General features: G+C 38.3%; 2 protein-coding genes across 4 annotated transcripts in view; both read left to right on the forward strand.

Annotated features, from left to right (window-relative positions):
• Positions 1-1,167, forward strand: part of per1a (period circadian clock 1a) — a 31,252-nt gene extending 30,085 nt beyond the window's left edge. For all 3 annotated transcript variants that reach the window (XM_051684638.1, XM_051684637.1, XM_051684639.1), the window contains one exon: positions 145-1,167. In XM_051684638.1, the coding sequence (XP_051540598.1) occupies positions 145-348 (204 nt within the window). In that variant the 3' untranslated portion in view covers positions 349-1,167. The remainder of the gene's footprint in view (positions 1-144) is intronic.
• An 11,720-nt stretch (positions 1,168-12,887) lies between these two features.
• pcolcea (procollagen C-endopeptidase enhancer a) lies at positions 12,888-22,652 on the forward strand. The gene is made up of 9 exons (XM_051684642.1): positions 12,888-13,051; positions 15,410-15,518; positions 16,582-16,840; positions 17,388-17,512; positions 17,837-17,973; positions 19,187-19,554; positions 19,636-19,716; positions 21,683-21,853; positions 22,012-22,652. Exons 1-9 carry the CDS (start codon positions 12,963-12,965, stop codon positions 22,140-22,142), a joined length of 1,470 nt encoding a protein of 489 aa, XP_051540602.1. The 5' UTR covers positions 12,888-12,962; the 3' UTR covers positions 22,143-22,652.
• Positions 22,653-23,083: the final 431 nt, after the last annotated feature.

Genomic DNA, 23,083 nt, shown 5'->3' on the forward strand with positions numbered 1-23,083 from the left:
AAAAGCTCCAAAACCTAGTAAGATGCCTATTTAGACCGGATTACTGTGTAGGCATGCTCTCGATGCAAAGGCTGTTTTACTAAAACGGCTACATGGATTATTTGTGATTGTTCCTAAAATTGGTGAAATTTCTTTTCTTTACAGTCATGTACAGGGTGCGAATCTCCCACAGATTCCTCGACTCTTCCTCCATTCGAGCTGGACTTTCACAAGATGGATCTCGGCATGGTTTTGAGAGAAGAGGTGGTTGCAGAAACAGCCTTTCCCTTTAGTCCCCCAGCATTAGATACCGAGCAGAAAGACACTCAGGCCTTTGCAGTGATGTCAGTAGAGGTGAAGCAGGACTGAAAACTGCTGGACAGTGATTGGTCGTCTCGCTCGCTGCCACTAAGCGATTATGGCGTAAATCAATCAGAAAGTGCACTCTAGTCATAAGACTTGACAGCTGATGATTGTTTTTCATGAAGACTTGCATTAACAGTTACCATTCACAAAAAGTGACAAACTGATGAGACCAATCTGGACCAATTTCAAAGGGTGAAAGGTTTATTCTGATCTTCTATCCTCTCACACAATGTCAGTTCAGTTGTTCTGCGATATTATGGATATCTCTGATATTCACAGATTCATAACCAATGCTCTCAACAGTAAGATGAAAAAAGGGAAAAAGACTTTATTTAGTTTTCACAATTTGATGTTAACTGATATGTACGTTTTGCACAAGATGTATGCAAGCATCCATTAGTTTTAATTATAAGTGGAAAGAGGTTAATTTAGGGATTTTATTTGCACTTTTCGCTTCTCGGTTCTCATGATTATTCATGAGCATGTGTGGCCTTATCCTATAACACATGCTGTCTCATAATTATTCATGACACTACATGAACTTCCTATTACAGGCACTTCTTTAAAGAGTGAGTTGCTTTTTTACGGGAGAGCTTCAACTTTACAAACACCATCCATCATCACTGTAAGTTTGTAAACAGATCAGCCCGCTGATATTTCCAAATCGACGTTGCAGACCTCAAAAGTTAGCGCAAAAGCAAATTCATGTCTATTTGAATCAGAGCACTTATGCAAACAGAGCTCTTTATTTATTTGTGTATTAAAATTACCAATGTATATTTTTGGATTGTATTGTGAGCCTATAAAACAACGTATAATATATTTATGCACGCATTTGTATTTCTTTATTTTGAAAAGAGGTGCATTTACATCTAAAAACCTCCAACGTTCCCACTGTAGCGTCTTTGTTTTGCTGTATGGTCCATAGAAACACAAGGACACACTTGAAAGCCTGTGTGCTCTGTTTAGCTTTTTCAGTTCTACGAGATGTATGAGACTGTGTTAAATGCTCTATTAGCTTTGTCAATAATGCAAAGCAAGACAAAAAAAATTCCCTGGTTGGTTCCCTTTGACGCTTTAGATTTAATTATGAGAGTTTTGCGTAAGCATGTCTGCGAAGACAGACAAGCCCAATCGGTTTACATGCAGTACACAGTTCTGTTTAGTACTTTATTTGAATGTGCAGGGATTGTAAATTGATTTTTATTTTTTTATTTTTTTTTCCTGACCATGATTCAGCAATTTGTACTGAAAACATGCTTTGGAAAATATTATTTAAAACATGCTTATTCTTTTTTTTTTTTATATATATATATATTTTATTTAAACATTAATAAAGAAGTATATTTTTGTGCAGTTTTAATGGCCAACTGTAAATAAGAATGAACACATTTAGCCTTTATTGCCACTAGAGGGCTTAGTAACATATCTGGCAACATCCACATTTACCCTGACACTGCACTTTGAAAAGTCTTTGCTTAAAAATTATAACCAAGACTACTATTTTATTTTCCAAAGGCCTTAAACCGTATAATTCACATTCCAAGTTGTTGAAAGGAGTGAGTGTGTGTGTCAGAGCAAGAAGACATCAGTAGCAAGTGAGAAAGGTACTTTAAATATTCCAGTCTGCCTCCTTATTTTCCAAAGCGTAAATCTGTAGTTTTCCTCAGCTCAGGAATGCAGAGATTTCAGACAGTCTCACGGCTCTTGTCTACATATCTCAAACTGTCTAGAGTAGTTAAGTCAAGAGGTTTCTGTAAACTCCTCTCGTAAATCTCACTATGAATATTCAGAGAAGTGGTCGACCGATATGGGTTTTTTAATTGCCGATGCCGATATCCAGAGAGCAGGGTGGCTGATAGGCCGATACAATGCCGATATATCACACAATTTAATATAATAAATAACATAAACATAAAATTGCTAAAAAAATTATAAACTCTTATTTAACACTGTTTACTCAATTTCACACAAAACTTTGTAAAAAAGAATCTAAAAAAAATAATATATGTATTTGAAATGGTAGATAGCAGTTTCTTCTGATTTCTGTTTAGTCATCAAATTTTAGTAATTTATTTGCACATGAAGAAATTAATACATTAGGAAGAAGGAAATAACAATACATACAGTAGTCCAACAACCATGTCCACAATAGCAATCACATTTACTTACAAAATACTGAATCAAACCAATTGTACATACAGTGCATAGTGAATTAGACATTAATTTATAGCGCTCGTGATGCGCTTTTACCTTGAAGTTGCACCAGAGACTATCTTGCAGAGACAGACCACTTCTATTAAAATGAATGGGAGAAATTAGAACGCCCAACTGCAGTCAACGGATGTAGATAGGCCTTACAGGTTAAAAAAAAAAAAAGAAGAAAAAAAAAGACAATCACCTTTTAGGTACATACATCGCCTGTCAATCAACTCGAGAAAATGCATTAGCTATAAAAGCTGGGAAATTTTTGTGTTTTAGCGTAATCTGAGGTAAAGATGCACATAAATGTTGTCATGTTATGTTATGCAGTGTTGTCAGATTTTACTGCTGATTTGAAATATGTTCTTTAATCGTAATCTTGACCAACCGTTTTGGAGATTTCGGTCTTTCCCCATTCAAGTAGATAGGAGCTGCACTGTCATGACTGGAAATAGCTTCCCAAGAGCATTCCAAACATGGCTGACAGTGGACTGACTTGCTAGAAAGACTTTGGTTGCACTCGCGCGCGCTTGTGCGGATCCAGCGAGCAGCAGTAATCTCCTGACAGTTTAAACAGCCTGGATCGCCTGCTTGGATTGTGACCGCTGACCATCATGATTTGTGAATCAGAGGAACTTTTGATCCTGATCCTGAAGTTTTGATTCTGGCTGATAGAATATGCGCTTCAGAGGAAGATATTAGATGAGTGCTTAACGGGAATAAAACGCTGGATTTTCGTGAGGTTTGTGAATGACATCTGTTTAAAAGAGATATCTGCATATTTGCATATTTTTTATCATTAGACAAGACAGTTAGAAGTTACAGGGAACTGTTGAGGAGAGAGAGGGAGAATGAAACGGGCGAGTAATGTATCGGCCTCAGCGATATATCGGTCAAACACTAATTCAGAGACCTCTTTGAAGAGGCAGAGAAATAGGAATGAGAGAAGCAGAACTGTTTGTTGTTGACACTGTGTGATAGAGGGTTTCTTATTCAAACTACATAATGAAAGAGGAGATGATTGTAGTGGCCTGTTTCATTCCTACAAGCTGTTTGTTTTTCATTCATATCCTCAGCACATAAAACTGCAGTCTAGGGGAGTGCCTTCTTACACGACCTAGTTGAAACCTCTGTACAATAACACAATATTCTAATATTGGCTATGGTGTTTGAGCCCCACCTGTTTTGGTGTGAAACTGTTCGCTATAAAAACAGGTGCACAAACACCATTTCCTCAGAATTTCTGACTGAGAACAAGGAGCGCATCACTCATGCCTCAAGAACTCTGAATCTTGTTGTGCGACTAGCATTCACAATGTCTCGTTCCCTTTGTCTCAGGGAACCGAGGTTACGTGCGTAACCAAGACGTTCCCTTACGACTCGGTACACTTGACATTGCGTAGCTATGCATATGGGGAACAGAATCCCATCACGCCACACTACACAACATATCTTCCCAGAGAGGAAACATGGCGCCACAGTCTTGTGGGACGGCGACCGACATGAGCATGCCGCAGTGAGTAATCCTAGTGTTGGCCAGGAGGAGAGCACTCATAACGAATATATGAACTATAGTCATATAGTATGAATTAACTCCTTATGAACCCAGTCGGGAAGGGAGTTTATTTATAATGAAAGTGCTTGCAACTTTATGGTAAATTATAACTGCCTGAATGCAGGCAGTTGTGCAAATTATGGGGAGCCCGTACTTAAAGGGTAGGGCATAAGTACATATATATATTTGGCCAATGAATAGCAAGTGCTCTAAACAGAGAGGACTTGTGAAGAAAGAGACATTACGTCTAAGTTGTAAAACCTTGTGAATGTGTTTTGAGAGGACCATCCTGCTGCAAAACATATGGATTGTAAGGACACACCATTCGTCCATGCCCATGAGGAGGCCATGCCTCTAGTTGAGTGTGCTTTAACACCAATTGGGCAAGTCTTACCCTGTGACTCATAAGCCAGGTTAATTGTATCGACAATCCAGTGAGAGAGAGCCTTTGCTTGGAGATGGACATTCCTTTTGTGCATCCTCCATAGCATATAAAGAGCTGATCAGACAATCTGAACTGGCAAGTACGCTCAACGTATGCATGTAGTGCACGCACAGGGCATAACAAATGCAATGATTGTTCCTCATCCAAATTAAATGGAGGAGGGAAGAAGGCCTGAAGGTGAACCACATTTGCTTTGAAGGGCGTGGTTAGGACCTTGGGTAGATAGCCTTTCCTGGGTTTGACAGTGGCTCTTGAAAGACCGGGACCAAACTCCAGACATGAATTGTCGACTGATAGTGAATGCAGGTCATAGACCCGTTTTACTAAGGCCAGAGCCAGCAGTAGTGCGGTCTTAACAGAGAGCATGCGCAGTTCAACAGAGTCTAAAGGCTCGAAGGGGGGCCCTGCGAGAGCTGTTAGGACTAAAGTTAAGTTCTAAGTCGGGACTGTAGCCAGCCAAGGTGGGTTTAATCATCTTGCTCCTTTAAGGAACTTTATGATTAAATCATGCTTGCCTATAGAGGCGCCGGCTTCATGTGCATGATACGCAGATATAGTTGCCACATACACTTTGAGCGTTGATGGAGTGAGTCCTGCGTCTAATCGCTCTTGAAGAAATATTAGAATTTCGTGTATGGGGCAGTTTACTGGGTCTTTGCCATGTAAGAGACACCAATCAGTGAAAACCTTCCATTTTAGTGCGTAGAGGCGTCTCATGGACAGTGCTCTGGCCTGTAAAATGGTGTTCATGACTGAACGCGTTAGTTCTAGCACGGGTAGTGCGCCCGTTCTGGGGCCACACATGCAGGTTCCACATCTGGGGCTGGGGATGCCAGATTGTGCCTCATGCCTGAGAGAGGAGATCCCTCCTTAGTGGTATTTCCCATGGTGAGCTGTACAGCATTTCCATCATTTACGGAAACCATGGCTGGTTGGGCTATTTCGGCGCAACTAATAGAACCGTTTCCTTGTCCTCTTGGACTTTGCATATGAGAGAGTGAATAAGGCATACAGGGGGAAACGCATATTTGCGTTTCGCCGGCCATTTGTGTGCCATTGCATCCGTTCCCAGCAGGGCTTAGGACTTAGAATACCAGAGGGGACAGTGGGCATTCGCCACTGAGGCAAATAGATCGATTTCTGCTTTGACAAATATTTCCCAAATCCTCAGTACAGTTTGAGGATGAAGTCTCCATTCGCCCGGTATCACCCCTTGGCGTGATTCAGGCGGCATGGGTCATATGTCACTCTCAGGGAGAGGTGATGTTGCTCGCTCCATAGGAGGAGACGACGCATCAGTCTCAACAGTGGCGGTGAATGAATTCTGCCTTGGCGGTTTATACAACTGTCATGTTGTCTGAGCGAACCAGAACATGACAGTTTGCTATTTCTGACTGAAAAGCCTTTAAGGCTAGAAATACAGCTGATAGCTCTAGGCGGTTGATGTGCCACGCCCTCCTCGCACCTGTCCAGGTGCCGAAAGTCGGGTGTCCATCGCACACCGCCCCCCAACCTGTGTTGGAAGCTTTAAGACTAGAAATACAGATGATAGCTTTAGGCGCTGTGTGACAACTTGCCCCATTGCGACACCTCGCTGGTAAAACGCAGGAGCTGTCCATGGTGCTAAAGCAGCTATTGCACTTATTGCATTTATTTGAGTGCAAGACACAGAAACAACATTTTGAACAATATTGTGAACAGTATTCCTTTCCTGGCAAACAATAGTGGGGAGATGGGGAACAGTGTTACGCAGGTGCCGGTGAGGCAGCTGGTATGGGGCTTTTAGTCGGGCGCTGGCTCGAAACAGAGCAAGGGCGAACCGGCTGTGATATACACCGTTTGGTCATAAAGTGTCTCATAGCCTGTGACTGCTGCTGAGTCGCGACATAACGCTCAGCAAACTTATTCACAGAACTGCCAAAGAGGCCGGCTGGAGACACTGGAGCATCCAACAGAGTGGCTTTTTCCTTATCACTCATTTCTGTGAAGGTCAGCCATATATGTCGATCCAGAACTGCCAGGTTGCCCATGGACTTGCCTATGGCCTGTGCAGTGAATTTCGTGGCATGCAGCGCTAAGTCTGTAGCAGTGTGGAGCTCTTTGAATGTCTCTGGATTGAAGCCATTTGCCTGAGGAGCTTGGCTTGAAATACCTGGAGCACCACCATTGTGTGGACTGCTGATCCAGCTTGTCCTGCCGCTGAGTAAGCTTTTCCCGCCAGTGCGGACATTTGTCAACACGGTTTGGAAGGATGCCTGTTACTCGCATTTGAAGGAGGGACAAGACTAGAAAAATGGCTAAAACTTGACAATAAGGTTCCATTCATTAACATTAGTTAATGCATTAGGTATCATGAACAAACTATTAACAATACATTTTTTTACAGAATTGATTAATCTGTTCATTTTTGTTAATAAAAATACAGTTGTTCAATGTTAGTTCACGTTAGTTCATAGTACATTAACTAATGTTAACTAATGCAGATTTTGATTTTAAAGATTTAAATGTTTTAAATGTTTTAATTAACATTAACTAAGATGAATAAATGCTGCAAAGGTATTGTTCATTGTTAGTTAATGTTAACTAATGTTAATAAATGGAACAATAATTGTTACCAATCAATTTTTGTGGTAATCAATAATATGCCACAAATGCTGTTGATTAAGCTTAACTTGTATTGAACCCAGAACATTCCTTTAAATTTAAGTCTGTTCCTGTCAAATAGTGATTGTATGACTTAAGAAAATTTGTTTTGTAGCACACGAGTCGTATTAACTTTCTTTAAGGCACTTATCAAGTTTTTCTGTCTATTTTGGAGCTTGACAGCACCTGTCTCTATTCACTTACCTGTATGTAAAAGAGCAGTGTGAACATTCTTTATAAATTCTCCTTTTGTGTTCCACAAAAGAAAGAAAGTCATATGGGTTTAAAACTACATGAGGATCAGTAAAAGGTAACAGAATTTAAATGTTTATGTGAGCTAATCCTTCAACAAGTCTTGTTTAACAAGTTTCTCCTACAGCTCCTACCAGTTGTAATTGTGAAATTCTGTAATTTCTGTTCTAAAAACATCGTAAAATATTCCAGTGTTTATTCAGACCTCACTGAATACATCCCTTACCAAGTCTCAGACGATTCCTCAGGCACCCTATTATTCCATTCTGTCCCTTCGCCAAGAATACATTTTGATGGATTTTTAACCCCCTCAAACCCTTGACCCTATTCCAGGTGTTCTAGCCATTGCTGACCCAACACCGGCAGACTTCACGCTCCCTTCCGGCCCCCCCCTTCTCCCAGCAAAGTCCCACGTCACCACATTCTTGTGCTTTTGTCATCACAGCTCCAATCACCTCCCAGATTGCGCAAACACAACCAGATGCCAAACACAGCACACAGTGAGCAGCAACTACAATGAATTCACACATTACAGCTTGAATAATGCATTTTCTCTCAATGCATGTTTTACTGCATCACGCAAAAGCAAGAGATCTTTTCTCTTTGTTAATTATAAAAACGGATGGCTAGACATCCTCATAATATACAGTACCATCATTCTTAGTGGTTGGCTTGGCAAGTGAGGACTATGATCTGCTGTGATCTTTCATGAGCTGTGAATCTGTGCCTTATATTTCTTGTGAAAGGTTTATATGGATGTTTTCCTTTGCAGGCCCCTGCAATGCTGGTCAAAAAGCCAGAACTGCAATAGAACACCATTAGGGGCAAATTCTTCAAACAACGTGACACATTCACCTTCTATTCTGAACAGATGCAGATAGATAGCATAAATATATTCTGAATGTAAGACTGTGGTTCCTTACCTCAAGTGCAACCAAAAATGCTTTTTAATGTTAAAGGAATATTCCAGGTTCAATGCAAGTTAAGCTCAATCGACAGCATTTGTGACAAGATATTGATTACCACAAAAAATAATAAAAAATAAAAAAAAGCAAAAATTGAGGTTGCAGTGATGCACTTACAATGGATGTCAGTAGGGCCAATATTTGGAGGATTTAAATGTAGAAATGTGAAGATTATAATTTTTATGAATACACATTAATTCTTCTGTCAAAAGTTTTGTATTATTTGAGCTGTAAAGTTGTTAAATCGTTGTTTTTACAGTCGTTTTAAGGGTTATACCATTACATCGTCATGGCAACTAAGTTGTAAAATGGAATATAACTTGAAACAGAAAAGGTTAGTAAGTGATATTATCACACAAAAATCATGTTAAGACACATTAAGTCTTGTGGCTATACTTTTGAAACAGTGTGTATTTTAACATATATGGTTTGGCCCTGTTCACTTCTATTGTAATTGTAACCCAGATTTTGCTTGTTTTTGTGTGTATTTTAACATTTATAGAAATGCTCTATCAATGGAACTTAAATATTTTACGTATTAGTGTGATACTAGTGTGATATAATTGCATACTAACCTTGTCTGTGCAAAGTTTATTCAACTCCTGTCATGACCATGTAAAGTCAGTAATCCCAGTTTATAGTACATAGAGAAAACTCCACAGGAAATATGATGGTAATGCATAACCAGAAGTTTGTCCGACTAGAACAGTAGTCCTACTGATAAAAGTAGGATTTAGACAGCTTCACAGCTAAAATACCACATATTTCTGTATAGAAAACTTTATATACATGCTTCAACAAAAATATGGGCTTGACATTTTTGCTTTTAAACCCACTAGGCTGCTCGGGCAGCGTGCTATCAATGGCACCACAAGAAAAGGTAAACACATTTGAACATATGCAAAAATGTCTGCTGTGAGATGCTGCTTCTCAGTAACTCAGCAAATAGGGGTTGATTACACAGTGATAAAATCGCTTACCAAATTTGTCTGTGCAAAGTTTTTTACAAATTTTAACTCCTGTAATGACCATGTTAAGACAGTAATCCCAGTTTGCATAGAGAAAACTTATAACCAGAAGTTCATCCACTTAGAACAGTAGTCCTACTGCTAAAAGCATGATTTAGATAACTTTATAATTAAATAAAGCATTTTTGTACCAAAAAATGTATATAATTGTGTTAATTTTCCCCCCACATTTTTGCTTATAAACTCTCTAGAATACCTTGCCCCAAAGACTTCACATGTACATGCATTACCGTAAACATGATCACACAATTGAAAACATGTCACAGATGCTATCAATAAAGCTTAACTTATTTTGAACCCGAAGCATTCCTTTAAATGTCTTATGCGTTTAACACAGTAGTGAGGCAATTTGTGGCAGTCCTGTGTGTAATTCAGTTGGTACTGTAGGTGTGATCAGTGTTGCATACAAATGGCAAATTAGGCCTATGTAAACAAACACGACCTCCTGATCCCTGAGATGGTGAGAAGGGCCATAAAACTCTGGCTCCTCGGGCAATTCTTGATTGCACATGGAGCAGCCTACAGCACATACCTGAAACCCAACAAGCTATGCAGCTTGGTGAGCTTCTCCCCAAAAGATTGAGATTGAGTGATTGATTCAACCTTCTTCAAACTCTGATTCTCTGATAAAGATAGAGCATAGCACTAGAAATTCAATAGTCATAGGTTAGGTTCCCAGGGATCACACTAATAATATACCTTACAAACACTGAAAGTCACTTTGGATGTAAGAATAATATCCTATGAGAGATGATCAGAAACAGATCAAGTTAACCCTCCTATGGCATTTGGTCAGTTTTGACCAAAAATGAATTTTCCTCCTTTTAATAAAAATGTTTTCCTTTCTCTGAGCAGTACAAGACTTGTGGGGCTTTTCCACTGCACGGTACGGCTCGACTCGACTCGACTCGACTTTTGGAGGTTTCCACTGTGGATAGTACCTGGTACCTGGTACTTTTTTAGTACCACCTCGGTCGAGGTTCCAAGTGAGCCGAGCCGATACTAAATGTGATGTCAAAACCCTGCAGATCACTGATTGGTCAGAGAGAATCGTCACTACCAGCGTCATTGCTATTAGCTAGATGGCAGGTTAGCTTACCCTCGTGCGTCGTCTTTGAGTTAACACAGTGATGTCCTTGTCTGCGCTTTGGTGTATGATTTCCCAAACTCTCCTGTATTTTTTAGCGGTATTTTGTCTTGCTGCCGTCAGCCTCTTTTGAAACAAAGTTTGTCGTCTTGCTGTGAAAAACAGCCACATGCCGAGAATCAAGAACACCATTCCTTCGATATCCTCCATTGCTCCTTTGTTGTGTGTTTGTGTCAAGATGATGTCATGGCAGTAGAGGCGGCGCAACTATGACGATCGAGTCGAGTCGAACCGTAACGTGCAGTGGAATAGTGCCATTGGTGACTTTCCTCAATTTGCCATATGAACGTACAAAAAAAATTGGGCTCGATTCGAGAAATCTAAGTGATCGTAAAAAAAGCCACACCTTTGGTATTCATGGTCAAAATTGACAGACCATTGAAAATGAATGGGAAAGACCAAAAAACAGAGCATTTTTTTTTGTTTTTGTTTTTTGACCTACAGTCAATAAATCAACCTGTGGGGATGGGGGCATGGTCATGTATCTGTTTGCGGGAGAGGGAGAGCGGTAAGTCTTGTCACCTGGGCTGTCATTATCATTAACACCTGTCTCTCCTTATAGCGATGAGGGAGACCTGAAAAGGCCAGACGCATCAGTCGGGAGAAAGAAAGAGGCCAGAGAGAGACTGTTCCTGTGTGCGCGACAAGAATTATTGACTCGTTTGTGTGTGATTACTTGGCCACTGAGTACCCTTTTGTTTAAGTTTTGTGAATGACACTGAAGAGTAATTAAAGACTCACGTTGGCTGTTTCCGCTGCCTCCTCACTCCTTCATTTCCCCTGAAAATACAAATTATGTTACACAGCCACAATAAAGAAAAAAGAAAAAAACAGAAATTAAAGGGTGAAACATACTCAGTAAAAAACACCCACCACAAGTCACAGTCACACACAAGCACACTTACACACACAAATGAACTGGTGAGACCACAACAAAGAGCTTTTTTTTTTTTACATTTGTCAAAAAAACAAAAAACAAAAACAAAAACAAAATCACAATGCTTAACACACTCAGAAATGAAAGGGTGAGACGATAACACTCACACTCTCTCTCTCTCTCTCTCTCTCTCTCTCTCTCTCTCACACACACACACACACAAAGAGAACCAGGGCATCTATGAGTGGAGCTCTACAGCCATCTTTTTGTCATTGTTGGCATTACAACTGATCTGTTGTTTTCCTGCTGATGACAGCAATCTCTCTCTCACTCACTCTCTAACACACACACACACACACACACACACACAGGTCTGAAAAATAATTTTTTTGCTATAGAAAGTTTGAAATTGCAAAATGTTTCCTATGATTATTCTATTTTTCAGAATTTTGCAGTTCATTTCTGTTTCTTGATGTTCATTTTCTTGAAATGATCATGCATTTACTTTTAGTTATATCATTTTTATGTTTGAAATACATTTTTGGTAGAAAATTGCTAATTCTGTGTCTTCTCTTTGTAACACCATGGTCAGGTTTGATTACAAGCATAATGAAATTAACTCCAAAAACTGACACTTCAAATACATTTTCAAATGCTAAACTTTGACAAATTATAGTTTGATAATGTCTAAATACATATCCAAATGCATATCTTGTGATAAAATATAAAATTAGGTTACAACAGGCCATCAGACTACACATCTACTGGCTGTTACTGGCATGACATGGTTTTCAAGTCATGTTATTTATATTTTGTTTATCATATGGCAGCAATCTGCCTCCAATTTATGTCATTCTCATATTTTCTTCATGTTTCAACTTATAGTAGTGTAGGTTCTGAATTTTAATTAGTTATTTTTCAAAAATTTGCTTAGTTGTTTATGCAAATTAATGGTACAATTTAGAAATGTACATGTAAATAAGATCAAAATAGCATAAAATCCCAAAAGAGATGCATAATTCTATTGTTCTTCAGGCAAGAAGAAAGGTATCATTATCACAAAATAAAAAATAAAAAAAATAAAAAAAGGGGGTTACACATCTGACCTCTTCGGTCAAAAATGACCGTGAATACCAAATGGAAGTGCCATTTCTCAATACCATAGGAAATATATTTCATTCCGACAATTTCTGGGCACTCAGATACCTCACACAGAGTTTGCATTGCATTAATTTGCTTTGTCCTCCTTTTCTCTTTTTGTTGATGCAGTCTTCTTTCCTTTAGCCAAAGTCAATAAGCTGGATAGTCAACCCAAAACTAACATCTGGCTCTAATTAAAACCTCCTCTTTCCCCCTCCCATAGTCCCAAACAAGAGTCACTCTCCTACTCCCTCCTTCCTTAGCATCCCTCCCTCCACACCTCCTCCTCTATCCCTCCTTCCCTCACTTCATGTCATATGTCCTTTGGGGCGCGACTGTGCATGGATCTCAGTGCCGGAAAATATGCAGTGCGTGACTGGTGTGTGGAGTTTGGGGCTGCTGCTGTGTCTGAGTTTTGGAGGAGCATTGTGCCAGACAAACAATTACACCAGGTGCAGTAGGGTTTTGGGTGAAGCAGAACTTAGAATGCATGTCAAGACAGCTCACTGCAGCTATTAATAACCATTTCTACATGACCTCATTGTATTTGAAGAGCTACAATGGAGGCCTTGTTTAAATTTGAATGCTTAAACTTGCTTTCCTCTTTTTGTGTGTTCATTTCTGGTAGTAAGTCTAATTTTTGCCTCTTCAGAGATCAGAAAGTCTGTGTGCGGTTTTCTCAGTAATTATGCATGGTTTGGTCAGCATATATTGATTATAGAGAGAGATGAAGGGTTGCAGATGGAAGCACTTTAATGTGTTGTAGGGGGCGAGTCAGGTCGGTTTGCTTCAAACCAAGTAACCAAGTTCTGCCTTTTACTGAGGAAAACAGACAGGCCTTTTCTTGAATAATGATATAAACTGAACAATCAGCTGGCTGACATTCTTTTGGGCAGGAAGTTTGAAAAGGTTTTGAAGCTATTTGGGCTTTCACATTTAAAAGTATAGAATGTCCAAGCTGTTTTTTTCCATACTAACTAAAGTGAGTAAGAACAGGAGAAAAACATACAGTTCCTAGTGCTTCACAACATAATGACATTAATGATACTGTGAAATATCATTGGTTATTGTGTGTCTAGTAACTGATTGGGATGCACCATGTTTTCATGTGCAAAAGCATGATTAAGATTTGACAGTTGGAAGGCAAGATTTTCTGTAATTAACCAAAATGATCACAAGGGAAACCGATATGTTGCTTTCTAATGTTTCTGTAAAATCAACCCCATTCTCCCAAGTTACTAACATGGGCCATTTCCCACCAGACATTTTTGCATCAATTCAAATGTGTTTATCTTTTCCTGTGGCACTACTCAGAGACAACCAGGAAGTAATCATATTCACTTAAACAACGATTAGCTGAGATTCTGAGGTTTTCTTTTTTAACTCTAAAATTACATCTTTTTACTCCACTTTTAGGTTTAGTGTTGGGGTTTGGGTTAGGGGGTCTGGTTAATAAAATATGTATTTGTGCTGACTGTATTTGATCATTTACAACTAAAAATACAGCTTGCTTAAAACTTGATTTGGCACCACTCGGTGGACATTTTACCCGCTCATACATTCAACAACACTTCCAGGTTCGGCCACTGAGGGAGTGGTTTCAATTTGGGTAAGCACAGAACAATTTAGGAGAAGGACTTTCAACCTCCTGTCACTGAATTCAAAGTGAGATCAGTCTGGAATAACGACTTAAATTGTATGTCTTCCTTAGACTTAGGATACAGCACACAAGCTGCATGGACTACTTTTAATATATTTTAATGCTCATGTTTGTTGTATGGAAACAGAATTTGTAATTTTGATATTTGTATTTTTGGCTGAACAGTCCCTTTAACTGTATGTCACATTTCTAACTGCTATCTGTTAATATACAATATTTGTTCTTCTTAAGAAATGTAAAATCAGCCAAATGTGTGGCAAACAAGTTATATTTACTTACTCATGTTAACATTAAACATTTGTAATTTTATATTGTAATGTATAATATTGTAACATTTTTAAAACGTTACTGAAAATATAACATGCAGTAAACATCCCCATTAGTGAGTGTAGAGAAACTGTCTGAGGAAGTAACTGGCTAATCACCAGTATTTATATGCATAAGTGTCCTGGCTCAACCTAAGCACCACTACATAAAAGAGCTCTGTTTTATTTTGCATTTCATAGAGTTTAAATGTACAAACAGATGTCAATGCAGACACCAGTGAGTATGATTAGAAAAATAGGAGAGGACAAAATCAAAGAGATTTTGAGCTGTCAAAGATCTTAGTATTGGCCTGTGATGTTGTAAACACTCAACAATAGTGTTTACCTCTGTGGGACATATTACAAGTATTAAAAGCAGGAACTGAAGCCAAAAACTTGGGGTTGGGGTTGGTGTAGTTTTTCTAGGCATTCTGAGACTTCGCTTCTTTTCCAAGCCAGGTTACATAAGATTGTGTCATGCTCATAGAATGACCAATGGATGCTCCCACGCTGGTCTCCATCCTGTCTATCCCATTGGTCTGCATAGCTTTTTTCTTCAGATTTCCTTTTACATGCCCTAATATACACTAAGCTAAGGCAGCAGTAAACTGTGTGTGTGTGTGTAAGCGTAATGGTAAGGTCATATTCTCAGTTCTCAATTCTATGTTTGAGTTTGTGAAGTTATGGGCCTTAAAAGCTTTGTCTTGTATAAGCTTTTAACTGTGCAACCTCACGATATAAATACATTTATGTGTTTATGCTGTGTATGGGGCAATATAAAGTCATTGAAGTATTTTATGATACTTACTGCTTATCTCTCTTTCACTCGTTCCCACCTCTCTTAGGCCTGTGTTTAACTGTGGGGGTGTTCTGGTTGGAGACTCTGGCTTTGTGGGTAGTGAAGGATTTCCATCGTTCTACAAACCAAACAGCAAATGTACCTGGTACATCACAGTGAGTTAACTTTAACACTTAACACTTAGCGAGTAATATTTGACTAGTATATTATGTATATATGATCTCAGCATGGTGGCGCTCATGAAGTGCACTCAGCACCATATGTAGCGTAAATCATCTCTAAGGTTGATATGACTAGAGTCTTCATCTTATGTGTGTTCATCCTTTCAAAAATATTTTCCAAAAACACTATTTTACTATTACTGTTCCTCTATAACTTTCTTGTACAAACTTTTTGTTTGTGTCATCTTGGACTTACAGTGACACCTAGTGGTGTGGATGCAGCATCATTCAAAATTTTCAGTTTTCAGTTACAGATGCCATTGTAGAAATTCACTATTCACAATCAACCATTATTCATTTAATCCAAGAGTGAAAGTGTCCAATAACAAAATGGTTACTGAGATTAAGCGAGTAGTATTCAGCTGGTCATGTGATTCTAAAATGGCAGCCTCCATGAGGGCGCCCTGGCCCTTTGTAGAATAAAACAGCTTTTATAAGGTCATTGATATGACTAAAGTCCTCATCTCATGTGAGTGGTTTCAAAATTATAATTAATTTCTTTAGGAGTAAAACTTTTGTAAAGGGGGGAAAAATTACACAGTGCACCTTTAAGGTTTTTGCCATTACTGTTTAACATTATTATGCTTCCAGTGAGTGTAAAAAGCCCAATAATATTTTGTGAGGCAAGTTAGTTTATTTATAATTGGTTGTTTGTTACTAAACAACTCATAACATTCTGGCACCTCAATTTGGGGTTAGCACTGCAAAAGCAAAAAGTGTTGCTAAGCACTACAAGTTCACACTACAAGTGTGAAACGTTGCTTTACCCAGGGTTAAAAGTGGCCGCAACCTAGTGTTAAAACAGATATTAACCCAGGGTTAAAAGTGGTCTCAACCTAGTGTTAAAACAGACATTAACCTAGGGATAAAAGTGGCCTCAACCTAGTGTTAAAACAAATTTTAACCCAAGGTTAAAAGTGGCCACCACCTAGTGTTAAAACAGATAATAACACAGGGTTAAGCATATCTCTCACTGCAATCCTTCCTTTTACACTAGGTTCCAGAGGGTAATGTGGTCATGCTCACCTTCAGGATTTTTGACCTGGAGGCTGATCCCCTCTGCCGCTACGACTATCTGGATGTGTATAACGGGCACTCTAACATGGTGCAGAAGCTTGGGCGGTTCTGCGGAACATTTCGGCCCGGGGCTCTCATTTCCACGTCCAACACCATAATGATAGAAATGGTATCAGATTCAGGAACAGGAGGAAGAGGGTTCCTGGCCTACTTCAATGGAGAAAAGCCACATGTGGATGGTAAAATCAATCTGTCCAAAATACATTTTGTTCATTAGAAACCATCCTGACATTGTCCTAACCAGGAGCGACCTGATAAAACAATAAGTGATAAAAGCTGTCTCTAATCTGAGTATTTGTCCTTACCAGCCGTGACAGTTAATGACAGGCAATGGCACATTTTGTGTTGACGTTTGTTTGGTTTGCATATCTGAGGTGTTGTGCTGGATATCCCCACCCACAGTCAAATTTGTCATTGGTCCAAAAATCCTGCTTTTTATGTATTTTAAACATCAAACAGCCTATACTGTAATTGGCTGAACTTAAACTTCTCAAAACTCTAAACTACATACATTTCTAATGGGCAACACACAACATACAAATGACTTGTATTACTGCTGTAAACTTGAAGCACTGTGTCTCGCAAGGAAACATGTCCTTTTTGTCATCTTTGACTTATAATTGAACCATTTTAGAAGATTTTTTTGTTTGTTTTGTCTTTTTGCAGCCTTGATAGTCTATTTTTCTAAAATGATTTCTTTCCTATTGTGATTTTTCTTTCATTCAGAGCACCAGTTCTGTGGGGGAAAGCTCACAAAGTCTCAGGGCACAATCAAAACTCCCAACTGGCCTGAGAAAAATTACCCGCCTGGCATAAGTTGTTCTTGGTTTATCACAGTGGAGCCAGAAATGGTCAGGAAAACACATAATCCTGCAGTTCTGAATGTATTCAATTAGTAATTCAGCTTTGAATGAGTGGCAGCACACCAGACATTTTCTGCGGGTCTGTTGGTCAGATGATAAGAAGAAACAGGCCTGTTTGGAAAAAGACTTTTGTTACCTTAATCTGAGATGTTTTCCAATATATTATGTTAACAGAGTTTTCCCAGCAAATCAGTACAAATCATTTTAACTGTTTTTTTTTTTGTTTTTTTTGGGCAAATACTTCATATTTTGCACTATTTTTATTTGTTGATTATAATTACTGATTAATTGTTGTAATTATTTATGTTTCAGGTGATTGAGGTGAAGTTTGATAAGTTTGATTTGGAGTCTGACACCTACTGTCGCTTCGACTATGTAGCATTATTTAATGGAGGAGAGAAAGACGACTCACGGCACATCGGAAAATACTGCGGAGACACTGCTCCCCAGTCAGTAAATTGTCTGTTTGACTCCGATTATATTGTTATTTACAAATCAACCAATATAGTTTATGACCATACCAATGGCATTTTTTTTAAGTTTAAGTGTCTGATAACCGATATGCAAAACCGATCTTTAACCGATCTTTGTTCTTTTCTGCTGTTTGACACAATGATAACTAAATAATCATTAAACTACAACAAGAGCCTATTTACAGTATATTATTATTATAGCATTATATATATGCAAAGTTGTTTTATGGTTTAAAGGGATAGTTCACCCAAAAAATGAAATGGAAGATTTTTAGTAGAATATTTCATCTCTGTTGGTCCATTCAATGCAAGTGAATGGTGGCCAGAAATTTGAATCTCCAAAAAGGACATAAAGGCAGCATAAAAGTAATCCATACAACATGTGGTTTAATCTATGTCTTCAGAAGTCATATGATTGATGTGGGTGAAAAACAGATCATTATTTAAGACCTTTTTTACTATAAATCCTCTTCCCTGCCCAGTAGGTGGTGATATGCATGAAGAATGTGAATCGGCAAAAACAAAAGCAGAAGAATGTCAAAGTGAAAGTGAAGATTTATAATAAAAAGGACTTAAATATTGATCATATTTCTCACCCACACCTATCATATCCCTTCTGAAGACATGGATTTAACCACTGGAGTCGTGTGGATTGCTTTTATGCTGCCTTTATGTGCTTTTTGGACATTCAAAGATTTGGTTACAATTTACTTGCATTGTATGGAACTACAGAGCTGAGATATTCTTCTAAAATCTTTTGTTTGTGTTCTGCAGAAGATAGAAAGTCATACTCATCTGGGATGGCATGAGGGTGAATAAATGATGAGAGAATTTTCATTTTTGGGTGAACTATCCCTTTAAGTGCTTGCAAATTTGTTTTGGTTCTTACTGTTCAGCTTAAAATGTTACATGTTACTCACTTAAGAAGGAATGAACATTGTTGTTTTTTGTTGAAAACACAATCGTTTAATTGTGTTGTTGGGTATTATTCTGTAGAGACCCACCAAGTGGTGCCATTTATCAGAAGATATTATAGAACCAAATAATAGAAAAGTGCGAGAATCTGTAAAAAGTATAAGCTGAACTGATTATCTCTATTTTATATAATCTGTTTGAGAAAAACACAAGCCACCACATTAATAATGTCTTTACAGTTGCATTCATCCCTGTTTTTTTATGTCCCGTCTAGAAACATTGTTACCAATAGTAATGTGCTATTGGTGCAGTTTGTGTCTGACCTTAGTGTTACTTCAGACGGATTTATGGCCACATACAATAGTGTTCCGCGTGGCCAGCGCAATCCAACTGTAGGAGGCGATGTCACGTCAGGAACTAGAATGCCATCTGCACCCAAAAAGCCCCATTTCACCCTAGTTAAACCAATGAGACCTGTTGCCTTGACAACAGAAGCACCAACTACAACCACAACTACAACCACAACTACAACCACAACTAAAGATGTACCTGAGCAGCCAAAGCCACGACCCAAACCTGTAAAACCCAGTAAACCTGTGAGACCTCCAGTCCGTAAACCAGCACCCAATGGGCCCAAACCAGGTGAGAACGAGATAAGAGTAGCAAATGACACTGGTTATTTGTGAATTGATCTTGTAAGACATTTTTCAATGTTATGTTCAGCTACAGAAGTAAACCCACTGTGTGCGAAGGCATGTAAAAGAGATGGAACCATCAAGACCAGCTTCTGTGCTAGTGAGTTTGGTAAGTAATGATCTCCTAAAACAAACCTCAGCAAGGACACGTTAATGTCTTAAAGGAGTTTTTCACCTAAAAAGGAAAATTCTGTCATTTACTTACGCTCTTTCATCTTCTTGTTCAAAGGGATGACTTCTTGTTCAAAAGAAAGTATGGCTTTCTCTTTTTGTGTGTGTGTGAAACACTAAAGGAGATATTTTGAAGAATGTTCATATTGCTTTTCCATACAATAAAAGCTTTTTGTGACCAGTATCAGAAATTTCCATTAAGGGGCAGTAATTTTTGTCCCCCTGGATTTGATTTTCAAGGGCATTTTGTACTTTTATGAGGTCGTATTTTATTCTAAACATAAAGAAATATACTACAGTATGTGTCATACTTTTTTTATTTTTAATAAATCAATTTACCGGTACATAGTTCTCCATCTGAGAATATATTACCTCTTAAACATAAAATTAAATCAACATCAAATTGATGTCTAGGGGATAACAGCTGGGTCCTTAATATGTATATTGAAGAATAAAACTCAGAGTCAGGTTTTGCAATAATCAAATGAGAGAGAGTTTAGTGATTGTTCTCTGCAGGTTCAATAGGCCTCATGAGTCGATGAGATACAACAGTTAGAAAGACAGGAAGTCGAAGTGCAGTTTTACAAACATTCCAAAGCAATTATAGTCATATGCAAATTACATTAAGGGGGTCATCGTACCACAATTTCTAGCATTCTGGTAGGTCAACTACTTCAAACATTTTAACATATTACAAATATGGACTGCTTCCGTCTTCATGCAAACAATAATTGTTAGCCACAACATGAATCAAGGTCTCATCCTTGGCTGAGACAAACTTATGATCAGATATCAGAGGTTAGCTATCAGTTATGGCTACTCCTTATTTCTTTAAGTCAAAGGGGTACCAAGGAGAGCAATTAAAATCCTTGGAAGCTATTTCCGACTATGGCAAAGTCACGCTTGAGAGGGCACAATAACCGTAAATAATTCAGAGACATAAGTTATCTAGACATTCAATGTATCGGTGCTATCTTCTCCTCCGGAATAGAGGCCTTCTCCCCAAGACTTGTTGGAATGTCAGGCCTCATCATCTGTGGAACATTAGGACAGAGAGCAGGAGAAAACACAGAAACATACACAAGGCCAAACGAAACATAGTATAATATCACATTAAGGAAACTAAAATCTCTCTCTCTTTCTCTCATACAATTAATAATGATTGGATTGAATAAAATAGAATCAAATGGTTATAGAATATTTGATTAATTATATAATAATTATAACAGATACATATGTTTGTGAACATATACAAGATACAGTAAATGCATATTCTCCATAAGCCGGGCTAAATGAGTAATCACTGTTACTGCACTCCTGGCATAGGCCAGACCCTCAGTCACCCCTCAGATTACATACATGTTACTTGCACCTTATAGTTAAAGAAATGTATAAATATAATAACAATAAATGAGGACGATAAAAGATAAGGTCTAACTTGTAAAAATCCACCCCTTCAGATGATAACAACGAATTATCTTATAGGGGGATCCCTCAGTTTTTTCTCCAATGCAGTCCACTCCTTATTCACACCAGCGCCATCTTTGATTTTTAATGGGAATGAAAACAAGGCTGTGAGGGATAGACTTACCATCTCTTCAATGGCACGAATGGTGTAAAGCTGTATAAAGCTCCAAAATCACATCTGATTTTCCACAACTCATGTTGTCTGGAGTTCTTTGTATACTGAATGTCCTTGGACAGATATTTTATCAATGTTTTGTCTGCGGAACGATCCAAAAACACTGTAAACTGCAGTACAGCTCATTAAAGGGACTGTAAGTCTATCCCTCACAGCCTCGCTGTCATTCCCATTGAAAATCAAAGATGGCCCTAGCGTGAATAAGGTTTTTCTTTTAAAAGTGATTTGACTTCACAGTCTTCTCAATGTCTCTCTTTCACAGTGATCACTGGTATGCTGACATCATTGACCCCTGGACCTAAAGGAAGCCTGCAAGCTACAGTGTCCTTAATTAAAGCATACAAGACTGGTAGCCTTACAATCACCCAAGCTGGAGAAACCATGTCTGTCAAACTTGTGATACCCTGCAAAAATTGCCCATTGCTGCGCAGAGGTATGGCGACATATACAAAACACACATACTGTACCTGGGACTATGCAACTACCCTCCCCTAATACATGCAATTGCTTTATTCCTTGATCCTTTTTCCTTATTGTTTTTACTGATCAGCGAATTTTCTTTTTAGTAACATAAAACCCTCTTTCTGCCAGGTCAAAACTACATCCTGATGGGTCAGGTGGATGAGGAAGGACGTGGCACTCTCAATCCTGGTAGTTTTACGGCCTTGTACAAAGCCCCACATCACAAGATGCTGACCTTCATCAACAACAAGCCATGCTGATCACTCAGATCTGTGTTAGCACCGGCAAGAGCCAAGCAACTAATGGCCACTAGATGAAAGCTATTCCCAAAAACTGTGGCCAAAAGTGTCAAACCAGCCTGGGTATTACAGTAAGCGATGTGTTTTTTGGCATTGTAAAATAATGCTCAGGAATTTACATTCTCACGCTATATTTTGGGCTGCTTTGATTCAACTATGGAGCATTTTATACTTATCAGTGCAGAACTGAATTTTATAAAGTTATAAAGTGACTGTTTCATATAAGCCAATTTTTCCACATAGATGTCAGAAAATATATTTGTAATTTATGATGATGTCTTCTAATACAGGATTTATATAACACAACATATGCATTGCACTTTAGACTTTGTTGTTTAATTGGGATGGGTTTTCTTCCTTTTGCTGAAAGTTTGGCCCAGAATACTGTACTCCAATGACACTGATTTTAAACATGAAAGCATACTAAACTGGTGATGTGTTAAAAATAAAACTTCTCTCACTTAACTATAACTAATATTTCTACAGTATGTGGTCAGTATGCAAATTTTCTGTATGCATGGAATACCCAGATGATCTGTTACATTTACTAAAATGTGCAGTGTACAATCAGAGCACACTGCTCAGTGCTGTGCACTCAAATTTCACACATTTCCAGTGTGACGAACGAACTGGAAATAATATTAGCTGCAATAAATAACAAATGCAAATCATAGTTCTTCTGTTTTGGTTCAGCACTTTGAGATTTCGTAATAAAAAGTTGTATATAAATTAAAATGATTATTATTTTAATCAACATTATTTCGATCAGATTGCCAAGAGTTCATTTTAAAACAACATTCGATAAAAAATGTCCAAAATTACCTAACTAAACGGCAACGCCACTCAGCATTTGTGGCAAAATGTTGATTACCACAAAAAAAAAATTCGTATCTCCAATTCTA

This window comes from Myxocyprinus asiaticus, chromosome 42, assembly GCF_019703515.2.
Source record: "Myxocyprinus asiaticus isolate MX2 ecotype Aquarium Trade chromosome 42, UBuf_Myxa_2, whole genome shotgun sequence".
NCBI classification, from domain to species: Eukaryota; Metazoa; Chordata; class Actinopteri; order Cypriniformes; family Catostomidae; genus Myxocyprinus; species Myxocyprinus asiaticus.